This window comes from Emydura macquarii, unplaced genomic scaffold (assembly GCF_026122565.2).
Source record: "Emydura macquarii macquarii isolate MOO-44397 ecotype Brisbane River unplaced genomic scaffold, CSIRO-AGI_Emac_v2 contig_1119, whole genome shotgun sequence".
NCBI classification, from domain to species: Eukaryota; Metazoa; Chordata; order Testudines; family Chelidae; genus Emydura; species Emydura macquarii.
The window spans coordinates 19,306,845-19,325,943 of NW_027131256.1; the positions used below are offsets into that span (position 1 = coordinate 19,306,845).

Sequence of the window (19,099 nt, forward strand, 5' to 3'; positions counted from 1 at the left end):
AATCCGCTTCTAATTATTTAACCATTAAGTCAACATATTATCATCCTGTTGGGTTTTACAGAAATCAGATCTCATGTAGGTAGTATAATTACTAGCATACAGAATCATTTCAGTTAGATAACGTTAGGGAAAATGAAACATCTACTAGTAATTTCGTGGTTAGAAAATATTCTGTGTGTTAACAAAGATTATTTTTAGAATAGTCATCAAATTGTAATGCTTTTTTCAGATTGCAGTTTTTCATCGTTTCATATGACTAAATTACATACTTTTTGTGTGTGTTCATGCAAGTAACTTCTGAAAATGACAAACACTATAGGTATTGGTTGAGGAATATATTAAAGGTATGCAAACATATCACAGGAGGCTGGATTTAATGACCTCTCGAGATCCCTTTGTGCCCTACATTTCCATGATTCTATAACAGTAATTGTGACACATTGTCCCTGAACTGTCTCACCTTGTTTACATCCCCCCCGCCTGCAGTGAGAGGAAGATTTCCTCGTGCTTAACTGTGTGTCAGCCCCTGACACCATCAGTCTGTTTAACCACCCAAATAATCTCCTCAAGGTTCTGCCAGTCCTTACTTTGCCTTGCAAGTTAACTATTGGTTCACCAAATCCCTGAGCCTCCTTGGAGCATTCCACTGCAGCATCCAGCCCTTAGCCTTGGGACACCCACAGAAATTAGCAGGTAAACTGTCCCAAAGCAACAATGCACACACCAGCTTGTTTGGTTTAACTGAGGATCAGCTGCAATATAACATCACAACACTGAGTTATATTTATAGAGAAAACAATCATGTTTATTATCAGAGGTGAAGATTTAAGAGATGTTGAATGAGGATAATGATGGAAACAGAAATGCTTACATATAAAGCACTTCCTAAAGTCTAAACTTAACTTCTTAAAGGGTAAATCCTTGTCTAAAGTAGTTTATCTCCTAAAGCATCCGCCAACATGTTCGGCCAACGTGTCTGGGATCTCTTCTCATGACTGCGGAAAGTGCTGTCCTTTTTGCTTCCTCAGTGAAGGATAAAAAGGTGTCCTTTTGGCACCTTCTTATATCCCCAAAGTTCATCATTTCACCCCCAGATTTAGGATCACCTTCAGGTTGATTCCCTGCTCCATGTTACCTTCACATCCTCATGTTGACCTCGTATGCAGACCATTTTCCATTGTGTTGGTTTACAATGTTCATTTTTTGCATGTGAACAAGGGTGACCTGACAGCAAGTGTGAAAAATTAGGATGGGGTGGGGAGGTAATAGGCACCTATATAAGACAAAGCCCCAAATATCTGGATTGTCCCTATAAAATCAGGACATCTGGTCACCCTAGTGTGAACCAAGGTAGACAGGAGAATGTACATCCTTTGTCTGGTCAAAACTTGCTTGTCAATCCTGCTTTGACTCAAACTTTGAAACGTATTTTCCACATTTGAGACAAACTTTTAAAATTGATGTATTTTACATATGTTGTATTCCTATAGAGGAAAAGTTTGTGTGCTTTATTTCATTTTCTAAACACAAGCAACCAATTTACTTTTAAAAGATTCTGGGAAGTGCTGCCATTTTGTAGTCTGCGAAAGTAAAAGTCATCTTGTGTACTAAGTAGTACTTCAGAATAACTAGAACTACCAATAGAGAGCATACTGTAGTGATGTTGAGCACAATTTAGGGCCTTGATGCAGCAAAAAATTAAGCACATAGCTAGCTTTAATCCATGTGAGTTGTCCAGTTGATTCAGTCCCTTCTTGAATCAGGTCCTAAATGTTCAGATATAGATTATACATTGCACAGGCTTCTAAAACTGAACATTTTTCTGCATCTTGATTTTGGGATTAGGGGTGTGGCATAAACTCTCATTTGTGATGACAATCTGAGCTCCAAGTGGGTGTGTATTATCTAATTTGTGCATGCATGAACACAGGTTGCACACTCAACTCAGAGTTTTTACATGCCCCAAAACTCATAAAAATTTGTGCCCATAATTTTGAAGTCGCAGTTGAACACCTTATAAAAATTGGGTCATTATTACAATTTTCTTAGGGTTGTATATTTTGTTTGTAATGTTTACAACTGCAGTTGACACTTGTCCCCTGCGGCCTTAAAATCTATAATGATAATTAAGGCCCAATTATGATTAGCCTATTCTGATGTGCTAAGGATGGAGAGAAAAGCCCTGGGAGACTTCCCTCTCTCCACCCCCATGCAGCATCAGTGCAACGTCACCAGTGGTAGACATAATTTGGTTACAGACAATGGGGAGAACATGGATGCCAATTTAGCTGTAGTCACAGCCCCATCCCTTGCACACTAGAGAGTGCCGAAAAGGGAGTGCTGAGGGAAATTCTAGATACCATTTTTTTCAGAGATGCAGAAGGATTTGCTGGCAAGGATGTTCATGCTCTCATTCCACACTTCCCATCCCTAGTGCCTCTGGATGCTTACACAGGCATTGCGTCTTAGACAGCGAGGCACAATCTTAGTCCTTAGACACCAGAGAATTTATTGCACCAGCTGCTAACTAATTTTAAGATAGATCAAATAGTAGTTCTGAAAAACATACTGTTATCAGATTATGTCATCACCTGTAAAATCCAGGGAATGAATGTGAAATGTTAGTGGTATCCTGATTTCTGTTTTTGCCAGCTAACAAATGCATGTGTTTTTTCCATAGTCAGGGCCTGGATCTGCGGTCCTTACTCCAGGCAATGGGAGGTTTTCTTTCAGTCCATTTTAACTTTTCATTCCGATCTATTGATCAATTTCCTGGCATAGCTTTACAAGCACATTCACCCTTTATTAGTCACTATCTCTGTTTGAAATAAACTTGACCAAAGTTTTCTGCTTTCTTTGCTGGATTGTGCTAATGAACATCATTGTAATATCAAAGATTGCAACATAGTGAAGAAAACAGTATATATTAGTGAAATCATTTGGGTTTATTCCCCTTATTGATGAGCTTGTTAAATGAGTTTTTGGTTGTAATTCTAATCTTTGTAAAATCTTTATGGAAATAATTGTTTGTAGCAAATATTTCATCTGAAGGTGAAACTCTGCCACTAAAATCACAATTCATATAAAATCATATTCACAAGTAGAATCTAAGCCTGGATAGGCATAGCAGTTAAAATACTTTATTTCAGATTCTGACTGCATATGCATTGATTTATGTTAAGAACCAGCTTATTTCCTTTCATCTTGAATTTGGCAATCAGTATTCTACAGAGTTCAGTTACTCGGAATTTGTGATACTTTGGGGGTTTTCAGCATGTGTTATATTATATCTATAAAGCAATGATTTTTATTTTAAAGTATCTAGTACTATGACTGTCCTGTTTTACATTTGGCCAGGGGGGTTGTCAATAGTTTTGTAAAATTAACCATAGAAAAGCTTCTCTGCTATTTTTCTTCCTGAGGGTGAATGGTATGTACCTGGATTATCAGATAAATTTGCTTGGTGTTGTCAGCATGAATTGAAATGATTCTCTTATTCACTTGAATATGTCAATCTGCTATTACCTTTCCTACCTTCTTATGAGAGGTAAATATGTTTTTTCTTTTGTCTGTATGTATCATATCAAATCATAATCATGTTTAATAAATAAAAAAATATACAAAGCATACCAAGTGCAAATGAGATCCAATAAGATGGATACAGAAGCAATCACCCAAGCAACTTGTTGTGCTTGTAACTACCTTCTCCCTTTGTTTTTGTCATCTTTCATCTCACTCTAGGTCCCAAGCTTACCACTGATTCTGTATGATCACACCCCTGCACCCTCACAGATTCTCTTGGAGGTCAAGGTGCTCTGTGCAGGACATGCAGTCAGTTGCTGGATCAGGGCTTTAGAATGTGAGCTCTTCCGTGCTTTACAAATATTAATAATCATCTCAAACGTGTTTACATAGTTAAGATCAGCATGATCTGTGGGTGACTTTAAACTGCGTGATACTTGTGGCTAATCCTGTGTGCAAATTACAGGTAGTTATAAAAATGTAAGAACAGAATATCATTCTTCTTTATCTAAACCACTGGAAGATTTGGGGTATGAGAAGATAAGGGCATCCACTTCCCACCCTGCAAATCTTAAGAGTTGTCAAAGTCATTGCATCCCAGTAATGATCACAGCAGTATCAGACCCTACACCCTTCTTTCTAATGCCAAGACTGCAGCAATTCTCTCCTCTCTTTTCTCTACCACCAGAAGTACTTACTTTTTTTTTTTCAATGACTGCAGGAAGGATTGTCCAGCTATGCAGAAAGAAGTATAGGAGACACTGGATGTGGTTTAATTAGGCCACAACTTTATTCCTAAATGTCTGGGAATACCTAACAGATAAAATTGTTCAGTGCAGGTTATTCCAAAATCCTTTACATATTCCCAAGGGGCTGCTGGCATCCCTTCCCCTGACCCATCCTGGTCCCCAGCCAACCCACTGGTGTGACATCACCACCTCTCCCTTGAATGAGGTTTAAAGGGGGCTGTAAAGGAGGCACCTCAAACCTCCCTGTCCCCATTTCCACTTCATTAAAAATACCTCTTTTAAATCCTTTCCCAGTCCATTTTATATCATCACCGTATCCATTCCCTATGGAGTACCTGCACTAGACACTGGGCTTTCACTCCCCAGACATGGGCATAAATAGTTCCCCTCTCTTTTGGTCGCCTAGGGGGAATGGATCAGCATCCCCACGCTGACCTGGGATGGAGGTGCCTCCATGTTGCAGGTAACTCGCTGGCTCTCTAGCCACCCTTAAAGCAGGCAACACATCATTTCTGCCACGCCCAAAAAGGTCTCTGCAGCTTAATGTGCAGTGAGGTCATTCTTCCTTAATGCCAATTCAACAGCAAGTAGGACAGGCACCCTGGGAAACTGGTTACTGCTGTTGGGCCCAAGGTAAACCCTTAAGATTGCATTTGAAAAATTTGGTTTTTCATGCATAATTTTTGGTGCCCTTTCCAATCCCCTATCATTCTGTTCTCTCCCTTCCTTTCACACCCAGCCACTGAAGAGCTTGCCTTTGTGTCCAGCCTATTCGACTCAGCACAAAGGACAGGACTGGCCTGCAGGATATGTTACATATCAGTTGATGATAGTTTTAAAAAACATGCACTGAATATGAACTGACAATGCATCTCTAAAGAGCAGAGTCACTACCAATCTGTACATATTTGTAGGAGACCTCATTCTTCTATTGTTACTTTGGTAAAATCACTGTTTCTTATGACAGGAGAAGAGAAATGCTGTTTCGTTTTTGTGGCAGGTTAAAGCAGATAGGCCTGAATGTGTCAAAATCAGAAAAAGGCAAGGTAATACTTCAAACAATGACTTACATGGTGGAGAAGTTGGAAGGAGTGTGAGACTGTGCACAGCACTTTCATGTTTTAGTTAGTCTTTGTTCTGGTTTATCTGAATGGGGGTTTGTAATACAGTGAAATCAATAAACCATCAAAAGGTGTGCAGATTCATGTGTGCAGACTTTGCAGTTGGCAGGAGAAGGAAGGAAATCTGCTATTACAAAATAAGTGGTATGGGTCTGAAATTGGTTTCAAAATAATATTGCAGAATAAAAGCCTGTGGGATTTAATATAAGATAGAGTTGGTGTCTTTTAAATTAATTGCTTGAGTGCCACAGGATGGCATTAAGTCAGTTAACACAGAACTTCGGCCCAGATCCTCAGTGTTCCAGATTTCTGCTTGGCATATCTGGGGGGGAATGAGAGGGGAAGGTGACTTAAAATCATCTTTGCACTGCCCTCATCCTTGGGGCCAGCTTGTCTTCTGACATAAGTTAGAGCAGCCTCAGGGCTGCTCCAATTTGTGTTGATTTATAATGACATCCTAGGGGCTATTATATCCATTAGAGGTTGACCTCTTGTGCCTTTTATTCTGGGGAAGCAGGCAGGGAGAGGTGCCATAAAGCTAACTCTGACCACTCTACACAACCTGAACATTCTGCTATGGTGAGAGGAGCCCCATCAGTCAAAATAAGGCAGTTTTCCAGCTTCTTTGAGTCTCAGAAATGGTGCACAGGAACTGAATCAGAGACTGAGGATCTCTCTCATTAACTTCAATATAAATCTTCTATAATACTTGTACGATTTTTCTGTTGAATGACTGAGTGGATCATAGTTGTTTGTGGTTGTTTAGCTGTGTTGATTCCAGGAAATCAAAGAGACAAGGTAGGTGAGGGTAACATCTTTTATTGGACTAGCTTCTGTTTGTGGAAGTTATAAGTTTTCAAGCTCCACAGAGCTCTTTTTCAGGTCTGGGGAAGTAAGCAAAGTGTCTAAGCTATATACAAGTTGGGACAGATTGCTAAGCAGAGGGAGGCAGTCATTTGAAATTAAGTGGGCAGCATGGGTTTAAATGTTAAGCACAATGGGCAATGAAGTGGGCAATTAAAGATCATAATATTTAGGTGATAAATGTGTTACATTGATTTTTTGGGGAGATTGGTCCTTGGTAGGAGACTTCATAAGTGGCTATTACTCTATTGTTATATCAGAACATTCACAAGTGTGGGTATTGATACTTTTCATAAGGAGAAACTGTTTGGACTGAATAGTAATAATTTTTAAGCCCCTACCAGGCAATTTTCAGCTATCAGGAGCAATGCAGGTAGAAGATCTCTACCCCAGTCTGCCTATCCCCAATGCCCCAGAAAAGCCACTCTCAGGACCTGTTGATAGCCACAACAAGCAGTAGAGGGTGAAACCTTAGCATGCAAGATCATGTCCACTTTTATCCAGTATATGTGTGCCTGCCTGAAAGACACTTACATTATTCTTTTCCCTGCACTGATGAGAATTGAACTCAATGAAAGCAGCCTCAAGAGTTCCAACTTGCCCAGTCTAGTAACCTATGTAGGTATTCCATTTTTCCTCATGAATTGCATTTCTCTTGTATCTTTGCTGACTTATTTAATAGAAGATTTCTCAGTAACATTATTGGCTTTGGTCTTTAGATAATGTTCCAATGTCAATAACCAAAAGTGGAAAACAAAACTTGTTGAAATCAGATTTATGTTATTGTCGCACTGTCTGGAGTGGTTCACAACCATGAATGCCTACCTTAGTACAGACCGTTTAAAAAAAGGGCAGACACATCAAATTGGTGGTATGTTCTATAATTAGATTTAACCAACCCAGTAACAAATACGAACTCCTGGATCACTGCAACAGTCTTACCGTGGAGTCGCAGACAATCCTCTTGGGCTCTCCATTCTATCTTGCAATCCAGGCAAGCTGGACTTAGTGATAAATGGTCACTTACACCAAAAATTACAAAGTATTCAGATTGTCCCCAGTCCCAAAAGACCAGTCACTTACCCCAGATCAATTTGTACCTTAGATTTCACACCAAAAACAATGCAGGTAGCCAATCCTGTAGTAAACTAAGGATTTGTTAACTAGGAAAAAGAAATACGAGCGTTCTTTACAGTTTAAAGCAGTCAACATATATACAAAATGAGTTAATTCTGTGGTTCCAAAAGGTGGCAGAGATGTAGTTATCTGTCAGCACTGAATATCTTTTTAGGGCTAACTCAGGTTGACTCTGGGAATCTCTGCCTATTTGTTTCTTAGCTCCAGCCCTAGTAAGAGTCCAAACAGCAACGAGATGAAAAATCTTTGTGTGACTGGGGTGCCTGGATGGGCCACACTGAGAATGCCACAGTCATGGTGGCCTGCAAGAAATAGGGCAGATAATCCCCAAAACATGTGGTTTATTCTATAATTAGATTCACCAACCCAGTAACAAAACAGCTTCTGCAATACCACACTGGTTAACAAGAAACCAAACACAGTCCCCTTTAGGCAATCCAGCTCTTGGCTCCCATCTAGACAGCCAAGTCTAATATAGTGAGAGGTTATTTAAACCTGATTAACCATATGTGAGGTTCACCAATCCCAAAGGAACTCACACTTATCCCCAGATCAATGAGAGTCTCAGATCTTACCCAATAGTCAGACTGATGCCAATTCTTTAGTAACTTAAAACTGAGGGTTTACTAATAAAAGGAAAAAGAAAGAAGAGAGTTACAAATGGTTAAAAGATCAATATACATACAAGTGACTTCCAGTGTTCATAGTTCAGGATCACAGCAGTGATGGAATAAACTGCTGGCTTGTAAAAGTCTCCCTGAAATCATTCCAATAGGTCAGAATCCAAAGGCAGCTTAGATACAAAGTCTGTCAGTCTTTTCATGCATTTTCCAGGTTATTCCAAATAATTATTTGGAGGATCTCCGTCCTACAGCTTACGCTTTCCCTGCTCAAGGTGTAAGCAGACTAAAGATGGCAGGATAAGGCCCGAGGCTTCTCTTTTCTAGCTATTCTAGCAAGCTGATCAGCCTCCTCACAGAAATTGTCACAGTAGGGCCTTCCCCTGAGGAAGAATAGGCAGTGCAGATTGCCTGTGGGCCGTTGCTTTGAAGTTAATCTTCTATTTCTTATACATACACAGGTTTCCGTTACACTCATTCACATAAGGCAATTAGCCAGTCCTCCATTATAACACAGATAGTTAAGATGAAGACAATGTAGATAATATTATTAGTTTCCAGCAGTATCTTGCATCTTTGATGTTAAGGTTAACTGGACACAGTTGCATACATAATTGAGGCAATTAAGACATGAATGGGATATTGCTAAACTTCTAACAAGATATAGGTAATACACTTAGCATCTACCTTGATTTCTATTACTACAAATGGATGAGTTGATGATTGTGAGTTTAGTACATCTCTTTGAAATTCACATACAAGTAGATTGTCTTGATTCTATTTGTAATGCCTTCTGTTAAGTTGTTATGGTCATACACAGGTTGGCTGGTCTGTCAGTGTCACACTTTGTCATTGTTTTTATTTCCCTCTTCCAGCATTCAGACTGATGGGAGGAGGCCTTCTGCATGTACACCTGGATGACTGGATGGGACAATCAGCCAAGTTTTTGTCCTACAATGGATGGGTGGGGGCAACCACTCTTCCTATCTGAGTTCACAAGTTCAGAGCAGGCATTTTTACAATTATAAAACAAACATATTTTACCTTGTAGCATGGAATACAGGCATTAAAAGTGAAATTAATGCATGCAGCAACTTATAAGCAATTTATAGTCTAAACACTAAACATATCGTTACAAGTCTAACATCTATCTCAAACAATATTAACATATAAGTCAGCTGATCTGGTTTCCAGCTCTGAATTCGTCAGTGCTCAGTTGATGCTTACAGACTTGGCAAGAGCTGGCACCTAGTTTATCAGCATCACAGTTACCATAATGAGAGGGATATTGTTAGTTTCTTAGCCTGGGTTTTAGGAGACTGGATTCAATTCCCTCCGCCCCCACAGACTTCCTGTGTGAACTTTGGCCAGTCACTTAGCATCTCTGTGCTTCAGTTGCCCATCTATAAAATGGGGATAATAGCACTTCCCTACCTCACAAGGGTGTTGCGAGGGTAAATACATTGAAGACTGTAAGGTGTTCAGTTACTTCAGTAATGGAGACCATAGAAAGACCTTACATGGATAACGACCTACCCAGTTTTTTCTCTATACTGACAGATGGGTCTAGCATACAACATACAAATTGCAGCGACACTGTGTGATATTACCGGAAACTTCTATACAATAGTTACATAACAGCAGTGCTGTCTAAAATCCAGCTATAAATTGCTGAGAAAGCTATTTGTCTCTCTTCATGGTTGTCCCGCCTGGAGTACTGAGACCAGTGATTTTTTTCCATTCAGTCCATATGCCTGAATGTTAAACCAAGCAGAGGATTAATACTCTGTTTATAAAGTGTTCTCTATCTAGATTACAGAGAAAAGGAGGGTGCTTTGGAAATGCATTGAACATACTGTATTTATGAAAGAAACCTACTGATGATAATGAATTTTTTTTCCTGTTTTTACAGCTTGCAGGCCAGGATTCTATAAAGCATTTGCTGGGAATATAAAGTGTTCCAAGTGCCCTCCACACAGTTTAACCTATGTTGAAGCGACTTCTGTCTGTCAGTGTGAAAAAGGTTACTTCAGAGCTGAGAAAGATCCACCAACTATGGCATGTACCAGTAAGTCTGCTCTGAACCAGTGTTTCAAATTCCCCTCATTTTTGTCTTGTTTATTTTCACTTAATAAAGATGGCATCTCTGCATGCCAAGTTTGTGACCTATCCCTTTAAAAGAAATAAAAAAAATGTTGTCCTTAATCACATATCAAACAAGAAGTTTCTCTTTATTCTTAATACTCCTAAAATTATTGAAAAAAGTTTCCCAGATTAAGGAGCAATTTTGATTTGTTTATTGATTTGTTGTGGTTTTTTAAAAGAAAAATTAGAGAATATGTCATTTCTTCCCACAGATAGATAACAAGGTTAAAGTTTGAGTACCAATATATATTTCAACTATTAAAAAGATAACTTTGTCCAAAAATCCTCAAAACTCTGAGGACACATATAAAGTTGAAGATAAAACCGGTAGTACTTATCCTTTCTTTCCTCTGCCTTAAATAAAAATTATAACTATCAAACAAACATCATCCTGACAGACTGGCATACAAGTTTAACTGTACAAAAAAGACACAAATCCTAAAGTGAAGGTGGGGGAGATGCATTCAGTCATACACAGGTACAATTGAACCCTGTACCACATCCACTTCTTTCAAAAGACAATCCTATTTATATAGCTGTGATAATGAACATTATTTAGCCTTTTCAAATTTAAAAAAAAATCCTGTAAATCTTTGACAGGAAACAAAACTGATGCATGAAAACTTATAGCTAGAAATTCTTATTGCAGAAAGACATTTTTCTTCTTATTGGATCAATTTGCTAATGTCTGGAGACAATGTAAAAATATAAATTTTCTTGTCAGTTAATAAAATAGTCCCTCTGAATTTTCAAAGTTAGTTCATTATTCACTGATGTTAATTTATTGGTCCCAAAGTTACAATATCTGTTCTATCTAAGAACATAGAACCAGTGACAGGAGTACACTATTTAGGTACAAAATATTATTACTTTATTTAAAGAAGACATGTCTGACTTGACGTGGCAGAATTTTCTAAGATCTCAAGTTTTCTGTGTAGAAATACCTTATCTCTGTTTCATACCTTAGTAATGATCTGATTCTTTCAAATTTTGAGCACATTCAACATTAGGTGTATGAAAAACCTACATTTCTTTTCTTTTCTTTTTTTTTTTTTTAAACAAAACCAGCAAAGCTAAAGCTGGTTTGCACACTTCAAAGAAGTTAGCATTCAAATACTGTGAAATAGAATCATTTTTAACATAAATAAAACCTCTTTAACATATTGAGGAGAGATATAGCGATGGCTGAGTTTTGAATGTTGGTGCATTCTTATCAATTCATCAGGTAACATTTTTAGATATATTGGGTTGAAATCAGTTATGTCAGAACCAAAAATTAATGAAAAGAGAAACATTTTGATATTATCTGCATGTAAGAGAGGGTCAAAGTTAGAGGGTAAGGACAGAACTGAGAACAGAGGGTGTTTAGTGGTAGAGGAATGTCCATTACCAGTCAAAAAAAGAGTATGATTAGTTAGATGATGGAGAAGCTAATAGAGCAACATGTTTAATACTCCAGCATGCTGTGCCAGATGATCAAAAATGATGTCATGTTTGACCTAATTAAATGGTCATTATGTATATAAACTCTAACATTTCACTATACTGTGATTAGAAAAAATTATCCGTCTTTTCAAGGTCAAAGGCACGTATGCTTAAATTAAGTGTCTGAGTCTGAACACATCTCTCATTATTCTATGCTTACATAATTTCAAACCCTATCTCACAAAAAATAACCCAAACAATATTATTTTTTTGAAACTTGTTAATAGTCATGTAGGAAACCACCAGTGTCTTCAAGTTGCAAAATGAAAACAAAACAAATCCTGGTTTTTTGTTTGTTTGTTTTTGTTTTTTTGTTTATAGTGCCTATATTCTTAATTATATGTTTATTTGTTTACTATTTATCTTCCCTTTCTGACCCATTTTATTATATAATGATAATACTTTGTACAGACAATAGTGCTTTTTATTAATGGATCTCCAAAGAACTGCAAATCTTTAATTTATGAAAGCTCACAATATCCCTGTGATAGGGTGTCATTCCCCTTTTACAGGTAGGTAAACAGATTCATAGAGGTTAGAGGAAGAATAAGTGGCAGGGAGAGGAATAGAACCCAGAATTGTTAGCACACAGTCCCTCGCTCTAATCATTAGGAAACACTTCCTTTCTGGTTTATAAGTTTAATTTGGCATTCAGTATCATGTAGCCCTACTTAAATGTATGTATTAGTTATTACAGTGATGGGCTCAAGGCACAAAATTCAGATCCTGATTCCAAAAATTGAAGGGTGAAATCCTGTCCACCAGTGAGTTTTGCTGGTGACTTCAGAGGGGCCAAGACTTCGCTCTGAATGTACTCAGATAAGATATCGTGTTTAGTTTAGGGCCAGGAACGATCTTTATTTATGGACAAATGGAATTGGTTGATTCTGGGGAGGGAAAACACTAACCTTTGAACACTATTTGGGCCAATTATTATCTCTTATTCAGTCTATAGGCCTATTTGCTCTGTCTCTTCCAGCAAGCTGTTTTACACCCAGCTGGACGCTTTCCTCTTCCCCTTCTTCCCAGTATGCCCTGATTTCCCCCAGGGAATTGCAATGTGATTAGGGCCCAGTCACAATCTTCTGTGGAGGTGATTACCTCGGCCACTCTCCTCTTTCTCTGCCCCTATTGCAACATCAGATCAGGAAACTGTCCTTATCCCTCTGCTACTGCTTCCTGGGGACAGAAATGCCTCAAGCTGCCCCATGGTAGTGGATGGAGTATTCCATTATTATTAATTCTGCAGAAGAATCTGAATGGCCAAATACTGCACACATTCATGCTGTCTGACAATTTATAATTGGTGCTTACAGTTAAAAAAAGGACTATTTTCCAGCCAATTATCAGTAGTATTTGAGATACTATATTTTCCTGCTTAGATTTCTGCTGCATTTGATTTGCTCCTCCTTAGCAGTTATCCGCAAAGGTGTGCAGTGCAATTCATTTCATCCTCTTAGAGTATGAGTACTTGAGGTCTCTGCAGAGTTATTATGAGGGGAAATCCCCTACATTCTACGATGCAGGACCAGGATGTGAGGTACTATGCAGCCCCACTCCAATCCCTCATGGGCTGACGATCCAGCCTGCACATTGGAATAGCTTCTGCAACCCTCCATGTGAGTAGCACAGGGTATGGTGACTACGATCAATCGTTGTAAGTTCAGATCTCTGGCTCCCAGCTGTAGCCCTCTTTACCAGGCTGTGCATGGCTGGTGCAGAGACCCATGTGCTCTTTGTGACATCTAACTGGTGAAGCAGGCTTTGTTCACTTTCATGATGTGTTTCACCCCAACTGAAGTAGGGCAGTATTTTCTTATGTAGAAAGTATCCGATATTTAGTCTTAGCAATAATTAACTGTATTGTACAATATCAGAACAGTCATGATGTTTGCTGTGAGGAGAGGGTGAAAGAAATCCTTCATTTACACCAGTTTATTTGTTGCCTTTTAAAAAAAACCCACTCAATATAAGAATATCCCTAAGAGCTTTGCACACAGATGTCTGCGTAAGGGTTATTGCTGCCAAGTTTTTTCAAGGTGTCCAATAATCTTTGTATAATTTATAAATGATAACAAAACAATCAGACCACATTCATAAAAGCCCAGTGACACGTAATTTAGCTGAATCTAAGAATTAGAATTAATTGTCTCTTTTTGTTCCAAGTTTTAAATCTTAGTAAATGATTCACTGCATGTCATTACAGCTTAATATTTGCATGAAATCACAGTTTAGCTGGCATAATTTAACGGCAATTAAAAAGCTATTTAATCGTCATGCAAATTGGCATGAGGGCCCTTGAGTATGAAGGGTGTCTGTTTTTTTCAGTATCTTCAGGCGGACAGTTTTATACTTTCAGACACCCCCAACATAAATGATAATATTCTTCCTATTCATGGAAATATGAATACTCAATTCATGTTTTCTATTATAACTAAGGAAAAAGCCCCAAATCCTGAATATATCACTTCCTAGTACAAAATTAAAAGAAAACAGCAACAAAAGTCAAATAATTGTATCTACAATGTTCATTCCTGTACTGATATCATCAATGGAGAATGACAGAAATCTGGCAGAAAATTAACATAGATAAAACCAAGGAAATAAAAGAACCATGCTCTTGATATTTGGATCCACTTTAATTACTTTGTCTTGACCTGCCAAATCCAGTCAAGTATTGCATTGAAACTGAGCTATGATGATGATCATAATATTTATCTCTTACATAGCAGTAAATTCAACCCACTTTACATACATTGGCTCCAGTCCTTCAAACAATTACACACATGCTTAGCTATAAATTCATGAGTATTCCCATTGACTTTCATGGGTGTAAAGTTAAACACGTGTAAGCATGATCAGGGCTATTGAGGGTGATCCTCTCTGTTCCTTGCACACGTAAAACTCTCCATTAACCTTAACAATGGGACTTTGTTAGGTCCATTTATTATTTAATCCTCACAACATGTCTCCTGGATAAATAGGCATAAATTATTCCTATTTTTCAGAAGACCAAATGCATACAGAGCATTTAAGGACTTCAAAAATCTTTAAAAGCGTTTGTTAATTTTGGGTGCCTCCTTTTCAAGTGCCCCAAATTCAGACACCTGGAACCTGATTTTCAAAGATTCATGAACACACATAGTCACTGCATTTGAAATTGTGGCATCAGCATATCTGTCCCCAACTGAGGATCCTAACATTGCGGCACACAAAATTAGTGGCCACTTTAGAAAATTTGGTCCAAATTAACAGTCCCAAGGTTACAGATTGAGTCAGTCTATTGCTGAGCAGTCTGAAGGATGAAAACAATGGCAAATGATTGGTTAATGTGATTTCTTGTGGTGGTAAATTATATTTATACATAGTTTAATTAATTTCACTTTTGCAGTATTGGACATATTTCAGTGTCCCATTTATGAACCAGGAAACAATTGTTTAAAGTATTATTTGTACATAAAAAGATAAAAAGATTTTTTTTAAATGGCAAAATCCAAACATAACTTCTGAGACTGAGCAGAAGTAGTTTATCTGTTAATTTTCCCCATGAATGAGCCTTCTGACCCTTAGACTAATGGTAGAACCAGGCTTCTAAATTGTCCCTTGCTACCTGTAATAGTAACTGATCCCTGGTCAAAAATGTGTCTGGGTATTGAACTCAATATTCTATATAGGCAGAGATTACCCATGATCACCCATCTAAAAATATTCTTGTCCACTAAAAAACAAACCTATTTAATTTGCATGTGTTCAAACATACTAACTAATTTATCACCACCCTGAATACAAAACTCATCTTAGTAAAACCACATTCTTTACTTTAACCAGTTATAAATAAATACTTATAATAAAATAGCCACTCAGATACTTAACTACATTTCCTAGAAAGCCACAAGAATTATGGTCAGAAATTCACATAATCTCTCACACCACCACATATAAAAACATGTTTAGCTTTGCCTCTACTACAGAGAGCTCCAAATTGCAAGAACATGCAGGAAAAAGCTATATTTTTCCAAGTCTAACTGCCAATGTTGCTGTAAAAGGCCACTTACAAACTATCCCACAACAAGATAAAATACTTTTAAAGAATGCATAAATCAATACCTTGTATAGCAACCCTCTCTGGATTAAAAATCATTCTAGTAACTATATAATCAGCCTTTTATTTATTCTTCCCTAGAGAAACCAGCAATCTCTTCTGAACAGAAATGTTCTCTTAGTATTCAGGATAATTTAAAAGTTCCTTTAATCTCAGATTGAGACATGTACATGTCACAATTACTCCTGGACATGCCAAAAAACACAAGAAAAAAAATCTACTGGTCAGGGGAGCAAAAAATTAACTAACATATACCCTCTAACACTCTTTCAGTGATAGGTATACCCACCAGATCCACGATCTTTAAATCTAGACATGATATTTAAAGACACGAGACACAATATTTAAACCAAATGTTTAGATCACAAATTATTGTTAGTACTGAATTCATTAGTATGGTACTACTGGGGTGCATAATTTAGTACTTTACAGACAAGTTAAGAAGAAAAGGAATGTGTTTCAGAGGATTTTCAGTCTATGGCCATGAGAGTTCAATGAACTTCATGTGGGTGGACCCCTATGCCTGTGTGTATTCCTGTTGAAGTTATTTGCGTTCTGCATGGATGTGGGGCCCAACTACTCAGAGTTTATTGCAGGATCAAAGTGTAAAGCCCTTTATCCTGCAAACAATTACACATGTGAATATCATTGCATATGTGACTTGTTCCATTGGGTTCAGCGGAACTATTTGTGTACATAAAGTAATTTGTGAACAGGTGTTTACAGAATCAAAGCTTAAATTAGAAGGATAACAAGAAAAATAGACAGGGTGAGGTGGATCTGGGAAGGAGGAATGAGAAAAGGAAACATTGGTCCCATCTACAGTGTAATTTCTACGTTTTGGGAGTCTAGTTATGGGGAAAAAGTAGAAAGAGAATAATTATTAGTAGAACATTATTTACAAATATTTTTAAAGCAAAGAATAATACTGTAATGGCTGAAAAAAATAAAAGTTTGTAGTATGAGGATATGGAGCCTGTGGGATTTGAAGGAAAGAAAAGTAGCTTAGTTAGTATATGACCTTTTAAAATCAAACGATTAGTCTTTTCTCCCTTATTTTCCTAATTTTAAGTCTAAATCAATTTATGTGCCATTTATATTGTTGTCTCTCCTTTCTTCCAGTCTTTTATATATATATCTTTTATTTTTAGTGTCCTGCCATGTCAAGGACATTATTTGCCGTTACTTTGTGTAGCTAGTTGCTTTGACATACAGAAATAATGCCGTATTTCAGTATGAATAAGTGAAAACCTGTTTGTTACTGGCAAACTAAATTCCTATAATTTTGACAAACCAGCCTATAACAGTATTATGATGTTGATACTTACCATATCTGTGTTGTTACTTCTTACTACAGTGTACATGCTTTAGTATTTGATATAATCATTTTGTGTACTTTTAGACTTTGAAGTGGAATAGCAGTTATTGTTATGTTGTGCAGGCAGTGTGGGTAATCTGTCTGTTCTACTAGGTATACTGAAAGGACTAAAAGACAGAGGAAAAAAGATTTATTTCAACCTAGTGGGAAGAAAACAATTGTAATGTGTCAGATAACTTATTGATGTGAACATGGAAACAATGAGATATGTATGCCAAAGTATGGGTAAATGCACAGGCTACAACTTAAAAAAAAACAAAAACAAACAAACGAACAACAACCTTTAATGAATGGGGACCACTATCCAGCAGGGCTGCTCCGGTGCAGATGTTAAGTGGGACCCAATGCCCCCAGGCTCTATCAACCTAAGCATGGGTATAAGGGCAATGCCCCCTATGCACCTCAGGCCTGCCCAGGATCCCTGGCTAGAAGCCGGAGCTGAAACTATTCCTGCTTTCCACACAGGATATTGGACAGATGAGAGGAGGCGGGCCCAAAACTGCATAGGAAGTGGGGACGTACCCCATTACGCTGCAGGGCTGGGTCTCTGAGCCCATGCCAAGCAGCCCATTGGATAACAGAGACCTCACATTGGACTCTTTTAACCTGCCAGCTGCACCGGAAATCGCTAATGTTGTGACATGGTCATTTAAACTCCCAAAGCTGGACTTCCAAAAGGAGGGATGGAAGGTGGAAAAAATCCACATGGCAGTTTGACAATTTTTCCATGCAGGAAAAATCTCTTCCAGATCCCAAACAGAATTTGGCAATCAATCAGCCTAACCCTTGTCCTCATAAGACATCCAGATCAGTAGATAAGATTCGGTTAGTGTAGGGTTGCAACAGAGTCAAAATGGCTACTAGCCAATAGCAAGATCAAACAGAAGCCCTCCCCATCCTCCCACCATAGCAGATGGGAGCCAATCAGCTGGCCACTCAGTTCCACTGACCAATGGCAGCAGAAATGGGCAGAAGGGTGATCATTTCCTGCATACCATGTGAGAGAGCCTGTCTCATCACACATGGTGAGGGGCGAGGAAGGGGCAGAAGGAATGAAAAAGAAGCAGCACCCTTCTCTTCCTCAGACATACAAGTTGCAGGAACAGAGAGGGAAAACCAGGGGAAGTGTGTTTAGCACTGTCCCAACTGCCCCCACTTAGAATCTCCCCCTCCCCCTCTCCACCCAAAGGGGAAGTGGAATAGCCACCAGAGCTATCTAGGTAAATTTTTATCCTTTAAAACACTAAAACCCATTAACACAACCAATAACATCATCTTTTTCATAAAATATAAGAAATAGCAGTCTCCAGGAGAAAGTGAACATCTACAAAAAGTTACCAGACCTCCCACTATCAGAGAGATACTGTGATTATTTCCTACTGTTAATATACTGAAATACTGAATACTGAAATACTACTTTATCTCACATTCCATATTGTGGTAGCTGATGATAAATACTGATTTTTTTTAAAGCTGTGACTACTATAGTAATGTTTCTCTATTAAAATGAACATTAATTATTGCTGTTCTGTCTATTTCTCGGTGTGTGGGTGTGTGTTTGTATGATTTTGTGCATTTTTGTAAGTAAAATATAAGATATTCTGTTTTCTGTTGGTGTGTTCTATATAAATATTTAGAGTCATCTTTAAAAAAAACCCCAGAATTTTAATAAACCAGATTTATCTCAGTCTTCAGATGCACATCTTATCAGAAATGCTGGAGGAGTTGATTTTATAAACTGTTATTTTTTTTATTCTGTCAAACAGCTTCAGTTCTAAAAATTCAACTGGAACATCAGGCCCACAACAGATTTACAAATCTTACAAAATTTTTTACAAATCATGCCATTGAATCATCAGTAAATGGTATTTATTTACAACATTTTACTTCATCGCTGAGGTATAGGAGCCTGATTTCTAAATGAAGATTTTGAAGCTTTGACATAGAGAGTCTTATACACAATATTCTCATTTCTA

The 19,099-nt window shown here is 37.9% G+C and overlaps 1 protein-coding gene across 1 annotated transcript in view; it reads left to right on the forward strand.

Annotated features, from left to right (window-relative positions):
• Positions 1 to 19,099, forward strand: part of EPHA6 (EPH receptor A6) — a 709,227-nt gene that overhangs the window by 326,466 nt on the left and 363,662 nt on the right. Inside the window, exon 3 of the mRNA XM_067546257.1 lies at positions 9,926 to 10,081. Within this exon, the coding sequence (XP_067402358.1) occupies positions 9,926 to 10,081 (156 nt within the window). The remainder of the gene's footprint in view (positions 1 to 9,925; positions 10,082 to 19,099) is intronic.